The sequence below is a fragment of the Ruditapes philippinarum genome, unplaced genomic scaffold, assembly GCF_026571515.1.
Source record: "Ruditapes philippinarum isolate M1 unplaced genomic scaffold, ASM2657151v2 ctg4226_1_1_1_1, whole genome shotgun sequence".
Taxonomy (NCBI): Eukaryota; Metazoa; Mollusca; class Bivalvia; order Venerida; family Veneridae; genus Ruditapes; species Ruditapes philippinarum.
In genome coordinates, this window is record NW_026859295.1 from 52501 (window position 1) to 64552 (window position 12052).

The 12052-nt window shown below is 32.1% G+C and overlaps 1 protein-coding gene across 1 annotated transcript; it reads right to left on the reverse strand.

Moving 5' to 3' along the window:
* Positions 1–1844: 1844 nt before the first annotated feature.
* Positions 1845–7050, reverse strand: LOC132755976 (uncharacterized). The gene is made up of 4 exons (XM_060746916.1): positions 6906–7050; positions 5255–5357; positions 2862–3010; positions 1845–2586 (listed from the first exon to the last, which is right to left on the reverse strand). The coding sequence occupies exons 1-4, from the start codon at positions 6967–6969 to the stop codon at positions 2417–2419; spliced, it is 486 nt and encodes a 161-aa protein (XP_060602899.1). The 5' UTR covers positions 6970–7050; the 3' UTR covers positions 1845–2416.
* Between the last annotated feature and the right edge of the window lie 5002 nt (positions 7051–12052).

Consider the following 12052-nt stretch of genomic DNA (forward strand, 5'->3'; position numbering starts at 1 on the left):
CAGGCGTGGTATTCTCCTTAAGTGAAACTAAAATTATTACAGCTGGTCTCAGAAAGACTTTTAACCTTAAGAAAAATTACCTTGTTCATATCCAGACCCTTTTTAAAAATCTGTCAATATCATAACGGTATTAACAGTACAATAGTTCTTATTTTTATCTTACGCTATCATTAGATTACTTTAAATTTGAGCTTCTTGTTTTAAGATAGTTAAGAAAACCGAGGGCAGTTATAACATCATTCATACTTTAAGGTTAACATTTTAATGTGTAGAGTTCGATAATTGTTATTTACAATTTTTGAACAACTTCTTGACAATATATAAAAAGAGTGTACAAAACTGGTCAGTTGGCATAGAATAGATGAAATGTTAATCTTTCTTCTTATTATTATGATTATATGAATTAATTATTCGGTAATGATCCTTCGTAGCACCGAAAGAGTTATTATATACATGTATTACAGATATGGTAGTAAAAGTCCAAGAAAAGAGATACTCCATGGTATTAATCCCAGGGTAATTGCCCCAGGGGAACCAATGTACAGAAACACGTTTAATACAACTATACACGCTTCACTTAGAATTGGTGACTGGAAGATTATAACTGGAAGCCCGGGTATTGTTTGTTTTATCTTTTTGTTTGCGTATTTGTTTGTTCGTTCTTCCGTCCATCAGACGAATTTATTTATTTCTTCATTTATTTTTGCTCATACAATGTGTTTATAATCTAAAGTTTCATATTAAGTAAGAAACATCTTCTTTGACACAAGCCTTTAAGTATCCGTTAACATCTGAATTATATAAGATATGTATTTTGTAAAGCCTCTTCAAGATGTCTTTATTTTGCATAATTTAAAAAGAAAATTGTTCACGAGTTTGAAATCGCATTACAATTTCTTTAAAATCGTTAGAGTATGCAAATGGCGTTTTCACAATTCATAAACGTTATAGACACTACATGTACAAGGATGCTGTTTGCAACAGTGCAGATTTTATTTTCATTGCATTGAAAATTTTAACATATATATTTAATCTCTGAGGATTTATGTTTTGACTCAGGTTATGTAACAACTAACAGATCCGAAGATTTAAAGAACCTGTTGCTATTTAATCTGAAGTTGGATCCGAGAGAAAATACAGATCAGTCGGAAAGATTCTCTGATGTGGCACTCCTTATGCTAAAAAGACTGGAATACTACCAGGCTGGCATGTCCGAAATCGATTATCCGGAAAATGATCCACTTTCAAATCCAGATTTACATAATGGTTTCTGGCAACCATGGAAGTGAGAACGATTAAAAAGAAGAAATAAAATGATATAACAAACATCTTTGTTATATGAGATAATGTCAATTCTTCTCTTGAAAGGAGTGTTATTATTTCTCGTGTGAGAACTTGTATTTAGGAAAAAATCAGGCATTCATATTTAAAGTGTATTTAAGTTTCGATTTATTAAAGACACAATATGCCTCAGAGAAGGCAAACAATAGTTTTATAATTTGTGAATAATGTTGATATGTATGTAAGATGCTAATGGGCTGAAAAATGTAGCGGTGACTGTGAAATCATTTGATACAAAAGTAACAGAATGTAAACAAGGTATTATTTTGACTTACTTACAAATTACTAAATAACTCTATCTGTAATTATTGCTAAAAAGCAACAGAAAATAAAGATGGTTCAGGTAATTGGCCAGTTAATATCTTTTTGGAAACTACTAGTATTACAGGACACCAAATATAAAAAGATTAAGGATAACGAAAATTAATGCATTTCAGGACAACATGGACCTTTCATAAAGTTTCAACCAAATACTTATATTTTTGTAAACAAACTAAAGTGTATATGAATTTTTACTTATATTTAGTCTCTTTCTATTACTTGTAAAACATTAGAGTAAATATCAACATGGCAGAGACACGCATTCGGAACATCTCGCCGACTGCTCATAATCAAGCCATTTACAAAAAGAACAATTGTGCACGATATAATTCAATAAATTATTTTAAAAAATCCAGGCATTTATTAACTTTTTGTTACTAGGATTATTGTCTAAAATTTGTGGCGCATTAGTGAGACCGAAATAACGTATCCGTTCTGTGTATTCATACTATTTGCTTCGTGGTCCTTGTCCGAAGATTGACGGAAAGGGCCGAAATGTTGCAATTGTAGAGACACGTTCAAGTCAACATTCTTTAAATAAATCAAACCTGACATATGAACTAGAATATTCAAGATAACTTCATTTCAATATAACGTTATCATGATAAGTCTTTAGATTACTTTTCAGTTGTAGATACGTTCTCCTTGTAAATATGTTAGACGATCAAATGTAGAATCTAAATACGTCCTTTCTTATTCATAAAGACGGAAATGTTCCATAGAAACGCTTTTGCATTGATGAATTGTGACGTCCCTAGAATTTATTGGTATCTGCATAAATTGAACTGTATGGAGGTGGTTTTGAGGAATCTCCCTGTATTGAACTGTATGGTGGTGGTTGAGCTGTATGAAAAGATGCCGCGGAAGGTTGTTCGTAAACATTGTGATTGCTCATAGCTCGATCATCATAGGCTATGTATGATACTGAAAAAATAAAGGTGGATAAAATAGCACATATCTGTGGATATATAAAAATATATTTCTTTTAAAATGACATAATAAAAAAAGAAAATAATTATGTAAAATATTTAATGCACCATTAAGGGCAATAAATTTCATTCTTAAACGTGCACATGATGCTTAGACACATAAGCTTTCATTTAAAAAGTTAGAAATTAAGTTGTGTAAAATATCTAATTAATGAGAGACACAAAAATATTTTATGGTGCATTTAAAATATTTGGGAGTGGGTAACATACCTTGAAGGCGTTGATTTGGTTGTAAAATCACAGCAGGTTGGCGACTGTTTCTTCTCCGACATGCTCCACATATACAAAATGCAAGAATCCCTAGTCCAAGACAGATAGCTGCAACGGTCCCCAGTATTGGACCTGTCCCTAAACGTTGACTTTATACATAAAAAATACAAATATACTGAGCTGTTATATGTTGCAAATTTTTTTCTGCTGTTTAAAAAACGTCGCAGTGAAAACTTCAAATGTTGCATGATTTAAATTCAATAAACCTAGGCTTCTTTCTCCTAATAATGTGTAAAAATCCTAATTAGTTGTAAGCTGGAGTAATAATGTTGGAATAAAGTTTTTTATCTTTCCTATATTAATGTATCGATGTCCTTATTATACGGAAGCAGGGTGCCAATTTAACATGCTCTATAAAAAAAGATAACATTTACGTAGGACTTTGTAACTCCTAGGTAGGAGATAAAAACAGCCTAATAAGTAGTTAAGAACTCCTACGTAGGAGATTTTGAAACCTAATTAGGAGTTTCGAAGTCCTACGTAGGACTTACAAACTCCTACGTAGGAGTTAAAAAGGCCTATTTAGAAGTTCATAACTACTGCGTAGGATTTTATAACTTCTACGTAGGGGATAAAAAAACCTAATTAGGACTTTATATGTGTTCCTCTACGTAGGAGTTATAGAGTCCTACGTTTGATTTATAAAGTCCTAATTAGGCTTTTTTAATTCCTACGTAAGAGATATAAAGTTCTACGTAGGACTTCAAAACTCCTTATCAGGTTTTTATATTTATAACGTAGGAGTTACAAAGTCCTACGTAGGATTTACAAAATCCTACGTAGGAGTTATAAACTCCTAATTAGGCTATTTTATCTTCTACGTTGAAGGTACAAAGTCTTTATCAGAGTTATCTTTTTTTATAGAACATGTTAAATTGGCACCATGACGCTTCCGTATTATTGGGATATTATAAATCCTTTACAAAAATAAAAAGGTCTTTTTCGGGCTTTTAAAGCGCCGAAATAGTAAAAACAAGTACGTTATTAGGCTTAAAAACTTTTTTTTCAGAAAAACATTGAGATTTTATACCAGGCAGTTCTGTTGCGAAATATTTTGAATTAAGAGAGTTTCGACCATGCGACCACATACATGCATCGAGGACATATTGGAAGGAAAAAGTGACCGTGCGACCACATACACGTATCACAGGATTCCCCTTCTCATACGAGAAAGGGACAAAGAGTTGTCCGCCCTGTTGCTACAGGGTAGACTTTAAAATATGCCATTTCCTTATTTAACTGGAGGCTAATTTTCACAGATATGTATTGAATTGGTGTATATACTACAAGAGTTATGCAAACCAAACGGGTATCAGTTTTCGTCCTTTTTAAGTTCGCTTTGAAATTTTAAAAAGATTATATTTAATTTCTTGGAAAATTTTGAGTTTACAGTTAATCATTTCCATTTTTCATTTTAATGTATATGATAGAATATTTGTATTTTTGAAGAACATAAATGTTTCAAACGTTTTATATGCATTAAATATGGGAAATAATTTCACACATTGTTCGCTTATATTTTCCTAGGGGCATGTTTGCCACAAAGTATGTATCTAATTTCTATATTCGATTTCTACGTGTAATAGAAAAGGTTATGTGATATGGTGCAAGGAAAAAATATATTAAACTTGAGCAGCCGACAATTCTGACACTGGTAAGACTTAACCTGTTGAATATGTAAAATGCACTTTTCAAACTGCCATTGATTTAGAATTGTCGATCAATCTGGGTATATCAAGATAGAAATTTCTAAAGCTAGTCAACCACAAGTTCAGAGACGGATTTGCAGCTTGTCTTACATTTATCTTTATACTTGAAAATTCATTTTGGTTCCAGCAGTGTAAATGAGCAGTGTTGTTAATAGTTGTCATATTAACACAATTGCTCTTGAACTAAGCTCAAAGTTTAAACAAATTATATCAAACGGTTTCCTATCTGCTTTATTGTCTTTTTAACTGGTCCATATACCTTTAAATTTTCATTTGTTAGTTTATCTGTTTATCTTTATATTATTTCCACATCTTAAAGATACCAGAACTTGTAAGATAGTTAATGAAAGAAGGTGACCGAATTGTTTTATTTAAAATCACTTGATCACTATCTGTCATGATAAGTCTTTACCTTTCAAAATTCTATATATTGTAAGTTGAATGTGCATTTTCATGGACTGTTTCGATGTCTGTGAAATATATTTGTATAAAACAACAACTAGGGAGTCAGACATTGATAAAGACAAATTAAAGTCATCAAATGTGTACATTGTATAAACAGTATAATTGATAAATGGCTGATTGTAAATTAAAATAAAGTTGATAACTTGAAATAGAACCTACCAGCAATCAAAGTCGGTATTACAGCAGTACTCTTCTTCACCATAGCAATGGAAGCTTAAACTTAAATCGTTACCAGGGTGGCACGTGTCATATGCATCTGTGACTAAAAATAGATGTTAAATCAAAGCGCTGAGAGTACCGGACACCTGCATGCTGAACATGCGTAACATTGACAAGAGTGGACAAAAGTCAAGTCTGATCAACAAAACACTCAGAATTATACCAAATGCAAGTAATCCTGAGTATGCAGTAATATTCAGTTCAAGTATCAATGCATTGAAAAGAAAACACATACTTTAATTATATTCAGAAAAAAACTAGACTGAATATGTTCTGTTTATTTTGAATTTGGGTTCGGCGGTGAAATAATTGATTTAATTTCTAAGCAGTTTGGAAGAAATGTACGAAAGACCGATGGGGACATTTCAACTTCATGAATTCCTGATTTCAGCTTCATGAATTCTCGATTTCAACTTCAAGAATTCTCGATTTCAACTTCATGACTTCATGATTTCAACTTCACGAATTCACGATTTCAACTTCACGAATTCACGATCATTTCAATTTCGTGAATTCATGAAGTTGAAATCGTGAATTTGTAAAGTTGAAATCGTGAATTCATGAAGTTAAAATCATGAATTCACGACGTTGAATTCGTGAAGTTGAAATCGTGAATTCATGAAGTTGAAATCGTGAATTCGTGAAGTTGAAATCGTGAATTTATGAAGTTGAAATTGTGAATTCACGAAGTTGAATTCGTGAAATTGAAATCGTGAGTTCATGAAGTTGAAACCGTGAATTCGTGAAGTTGAAATAGTGAATTCTTGAAGTTGAAATTGTGAATTCGTGAAGTTGAAGTCTTGAATTCATGAAGCTGAATCGTGAATTCTTGACATCCGTATTTTGAAAACGGGAATGCACGAAATTTAAATTGTGAATTCATGAAAATGATATTGGGAATTCATGAAGTTGAAATGGCCCTACCGGTCTTTCGTAGAAATGCCATGTTGTTATATGTTCACTAGTATTTTGATTGTAAAATGCGTCCAAAACAACCAGATACCGCTAAGTTGACACTATATTCCCAGTGGTCACCGCAGAATCATTTGTCCTAAATGCATTGTGCCGAATGAACGTAATAATTTTGGTCTTCATATCCATGTTTTGTTAGGTTATTATTTGTTTTCTTCCAGTTTGGCATGGTATCCGTGACCAGTCGCAACTTTCGGCCCTTTCCGTCCGTCGGAAATTTGTCAAGGGCTATTATTGATTATAGCCGGGATGTTCCGATTGATACGTGATTAACCATTTTTCTCATGAAACGTTATTTGTTGATCCCGCCGGAAACATAGTGTAAACATAGCATTGCTGATTGAAAAGTACGGGATAATTAATACATATGTCGAATACCAGATGTTATTCAGATGTTGAGAATTACATGGCATTTTCAAGTTTTGTTTCAATTAATTTTAAAATATAAATATAAACGGTTCAAATGTATTTAAACATCTCATGGAAGTTGAAAAACTACTGATACAAACTCTATACCTTGTTTATACGATTAAACTGGCGAAAAATCTTACTAATTAATAAATAAAACTAGCAATTGTCCGTTATGGTAATGAAAGGAAAACAAAATAAAATGCATTACCTGCAAAATTTAATATGAAGACGAATATCGCTATGATAAAAGTAACAAAGTACATGTCTTTCATATAGAAATATAAATCTCTAATCGTCAGTATATTTGAGTATTCTGAAACTTATGCGAGTATCCTCATCATGTTTATTTTAATATATGTTATCAAGATACGATCGTGAATTGAAGCGACAGTGCTATTCGGCTTGTTTACTTGGAGTTATGGGTATTCGTTTGATAACAAGCGTTATTTAGCGCGTGACTGGGGTAATTCTAAATTTAGAAACATTTGGATTGTTCTGACGTTTTCCTGATGACTGTATCGACGCCTTGTGGTCTTGGAGTAAGATGTTTTTGTAAGATGTAAACATTTCAAAAGTGATAAGCCAAAATAGGCTAAGAAACGATATTGTGGTTTAGAAAATAGGGGATAAGTTTAAAACCCTGACAGAGCAAAATTCCACATATGTATCAAATTCACACTGTTATATAAAGCAAAATCTATAGACATTACATTTTTGTTGACGCATGCGCTAATATAATTAAAAGATGAGAATAATTGTTTGTAGCAATCGTGGGTTGTTTTAAGTCAATTTTTACTTAGTTCATATACAAAAAACTCCTCAAATTATGCTATTGGGCAATTATGAGTGGAGTTGACACTTGGACCTTGACATTTGATAATATTTTAAAAATAACATTCATTTAATTATTCGTATTTTCAAGAAAGGAATTGAAAGCGGATTCTGATTGGTGCACATTTAGTAGAGTCTAACATAATTATTTTACTTACAAACTTATGTAAGTTTAAGGCTGATGATCAAAGGGAGAGAACTGTGTAAATTATCTAGGCCAACTAGCTTATCTTATGTTTACATAGCAACCTATGTTGCTTCTTCTTCATCATCATAATCATCATCATTATGATCATCATCATTATGATCAAAAAATAACAATCAACATGTATTATCGTCATTATATTTATCAAAATAATACATTATGAATTTACTTTACTTTTAAAATTGATTTTATGAATTTTTTGATGAATTGTCCAATTCATTATGTTATCTTTTGTTTTTGTTGTATATGCGTTAACAATTGAAGAGGCTACCTTAAAACTACTAACTTATCCAACTTATGTATAATATGTTTGATTTTCTTGAACATCTACAGAGGCATGCTTCTTTTATGGGATTCTATAAGAAAACATTGTACAAAAAAATAATTTCATCATGTATTAAGTCAGATAAGCAAGTACAATTTATTATAAGTATTTTCAATGTTTCGTTTAAATATACAAATGCTTTACAACAAAGATTTCCATTCGAACTGGCCGTTACATGTAACAAAAATATGCTTAACAAGTATAGCAATGAATATGAATGACACACTGCAGAATATAAATCAGGAAGAATAAAATACACATTCAAATATTCATTCTTTTAAAATGTTTAAAAATAATTTAGAAATTAATATTTATTTCACTTTATCTGAACTATTTTTGCATTTTACACCATTCATCACTATTCACAGAACAATTCTTTGCAGCTCAAGTTTCTTTTCTGAAAATGACACTTGTCCGTAGTCCGTATAATTTCGGATAAACCCGCCCCTTTCCGTTATTCAAGAACATGTAGACGCTTCCTTGATATTATAAAAAGAAGACACGGAAACTGACGACAGGTGCCGACAATTTACGAGACATAGTTCGTGTATTTACCGAAGCTCATGTTGTAACTATAAATAAACGTAAAGCATACAAATTTACAAAATGGAGTACTCATGAAGATAAAATGTCCCCTTCCGACTTTCACCAGCTACTGCGCAGCTGTCAGAAAATTAACAACCTATTCACAGTGCCACTTTATGAGGTAGGTGTCCGACTGATGGCTGGTCTGGGATTGAACTTGAAGCTGACGGCGGGACATCGTCATACGCCGGTGGCGGGGCTGGTGGAGGATGGTGGCCCATGATACCAGGTGTGTAGACTGGGGGTGGTTCGCTGTAGTCTGGAAAAAAATATTTATACAAACATCAGATTTATAATGGAATAGAATAAAAGGCATGTTTTTGAAAGGAAAGCTTTAAAACCTTGTACATGTATGTTATTTTAGAATAAAATTGTTTGGAATTCAAAACAAAGTTCTGTATCTTCTGAACATTTAAAGAGCTTATGTGAGCAGTGACAAAGTGGTTAAGGGTGACTGTCACTCAACTAAAGAAACTCACAGCAACACTATAAAGGTATTATGGCGACTTTCTAGTTTTAATGCATGAGTGGGGATCTGAGTAGAACCACCGACATTCCGTAAGCTAGGCTTGATAGCTTCCTCTCATGAAAGAATCCAAAGTCCCTGAGAGGATTCGAACTCACAGTGGTGGATGACAAGTTGTTTGAAGTCAACAATCTTTACTACTCGGCCACGGCCTACTAATACTATTTATAACTTACGTGCATTGCTTTCAGGTTGGACTTGTGGCGAATTTGCCTTCTTTTTATGTCTAATAATTGCGTATATAACGATGATGATAATGATGGTAAGAACAACTGCTCCACCCACAGAAAATGCTATGATCACGGTAGTTGACAGCCCTGTAGAACTGAAAGTATATTACAAAGTTCAGATTTAGGGTTGATTGATTAACAATATTGAAAAATCAAAGGGCTGCAGCTCTATGGTATTTTCTGATTTTTGCAATCTAAATCATACTGACTATCTGTATGTACTTTCCTGTATAAGTTTATTTTTATATACTATAATTCATCTTACGCAGCGACAGCGTTTTGATTTTCTTCTATAACAGTTTGAGATTGATACATATGGAATTTTGCATGAAAAAAAAAATAGAATTGCCTCGACTAGGATTTGAACCATAGGCCTCTCACACCCTCAACGAGACCGCTTACCTCTGCACCACGGCGAAGTTATACATATGTACCTTGAATAAAAACGAATACATTATGTAATTCTAAATTGAGAATTTCCATTTCGTGTTTGTAATCCTTATTAATTTCGAGGTATTTTGTTCACGATAAACCTGTTGTTTAAAACACTGATGAAAATAATTTAGCGAAAATCTTCTCGCCAAAACAGTCCGACATGTATATATTCCACTACTCGACAGTCAGATTTATTTGTGTACTACGCTCTGGAGAATTCGGTAATCGACATAGCTAAAAATAGCATTTTCATTGATTAAAATGATATTCATGATAATCCGAAGCTTTACGGAAATAGCCGAACATTTTTCATTGGGTAAAAAAGATATTCATCCGCGAAAGTCTTGATTGTAACCTTATATTTCTGTTGACTAATCTAAACTTTTAATGCACTGTAATTCGTTAAATGCCTACATTAAAAATTATTCTTTCTTTTAAATTGCTGGTTTTTAAGCAGTTTTGAGTGAGAACTACTTTGCGTTGTTAGGACTGTGAGGAAATTTTGTGTTAGACCGTGGATGTTAGCTATGTATTTACTGATCTTACGATCAGAAAATACAAAAAATCATTATTATTGATATGTATTAATTCGCAGTTGGACAACCCCTACTAATATGGGTAATAGATCCCAATGACGCCATATATAAGCACATTTAAATTCTACATTGTAGCCGAACCCCCACGGTTTTTATCATACACCGCTGTTTGAACGCCATTATTCAAACAGCCGCATACTGACCGAACGGGCGGAAGGAATAAACTCGGCTTATTTAATTTCCCTCCTCTTTTTTTCAAATGCTGTATCGATATCCTTTGTTTTCTAATGTATTTCAGTCTGAAGTCTTTCAACAACCCCCATGCCCCCGACCGATCGCATTTCATATTAAGTCACTTACTTAAAGGGACTCCACAGAGGTTTTTTGACATGATGGGACTGAAAATATTTTCCAGATAATTCTACAATTTGATTTAATTTAGACAACTAGTCTTTGTGCAAAATAACAGATCATTCGCGCACTTCGTGTTTCCAGAATAATTATTCAAATTGTAAAAAATGACCCAAAATGAAAAGCGTTTAAATAATTTCCTCTCAAATCAGGCTAAGAAAAGAATAAAAATACGAGTTTCAATTGATTTCAAAGTATATTTCTCAACTATATTTGCATAGATTCCTGTTTAAAGTGCCCCAGCTCATAAATTAAAATGTTATGTTTTTATGCTTTTTAACCTCAGTGGAGTCCATTTAATTGGCAAGTCTCTTAAATATTTGATATGGTTTTTTATACCATAATTAAATATTATATATATAGAACGAAAAACAGTCATTTAAACGTATCATTTACTGAAAAGAAGAAAACAAATACAAACAATGACACGCTGAAAAGAAACAGACACGAGAAAAATTGTATTTAATTTAAAATGAATTTAAAAACCTAATTCAACTTGTTAATAATGTCATTACGATTCAGTTAGCTTTCTTTTGTAATAATACGTCACTTTATCACGATTTAGTTTAAATGCCGATGACCTATTTTGATATTATAATAGACATGCCCTATATTTTAAAATCTGAAGGCCTCCCATTTAAAGCTGTTATGACTCTGCGTTATAACGAACGATTTATCTATCGCTCTATCAACATGAACAATTGGTACCGTTTCAAAATATATGTTTTAGCCATGGCAAATCGTGACTGTAGTATAAAGAAGTCATTACCCCGTTATAGCATATTGATTTTGCTATAAATAGTATAATTATAATAGGTACACAAGTTCAGTTAACAGAACAATTTCGTACTTTTATTTCATTCATTTTTTAAACGATTATCCATAAAGATAAGTAAATATGACTTATATATTGTAAAGAAATGGCATATTTATTTGGATTGTTACTTAGCCACAAATACTCCCTTTTGGTGGTTTTATTTTTCACGGTGACAAAAAAATAAAAGATCATGTTTAACTGATCTAAATATAGGCTAGCATCGCGATATAAAATTCAATCCGATTTGTGAAATGTATCTGAAAACAGGAGTTCAATAATTTAACTTTATGACTAATATTATAAAGTATGTATGAAAACAAAATGAAACACTTTATCAAACATGATAATAAAAATTTATCATTCTGTAGTAAACTTTAAAAAAGAGATTTGTTTTAACAAGTTATGGAAGATAATATATTTATATCATATGCATATATACATGTAACTATTCACT

What these genes read in the sequence shown, in the direction of transcription:
- LOC132755976 (XM_060746916.1), bottom strand. Translation starts at nt 6,969, where the DNA reads ATGAAAGACATGTACTTTGTTACTTTTATCATAGCGATATTCGTCTTC. An exon ending in CTTCATATTAAATTTTGCAG is followed by an intron (nt 5,358 to 6,905) that starts GTAATGCATTTT and finishes ATCTATTTTTAG; the next exon opens with TCACAGATGCATATGACACG. An exon ending in ACCAAATCAACGCCTTCAAG is followed by an intron (nt 2,587 to 2,861) that starts GTATGTTACCCA and finishes TTATTTTTTCAG; the next exon opens with TATCATACATAGCCTATGAT.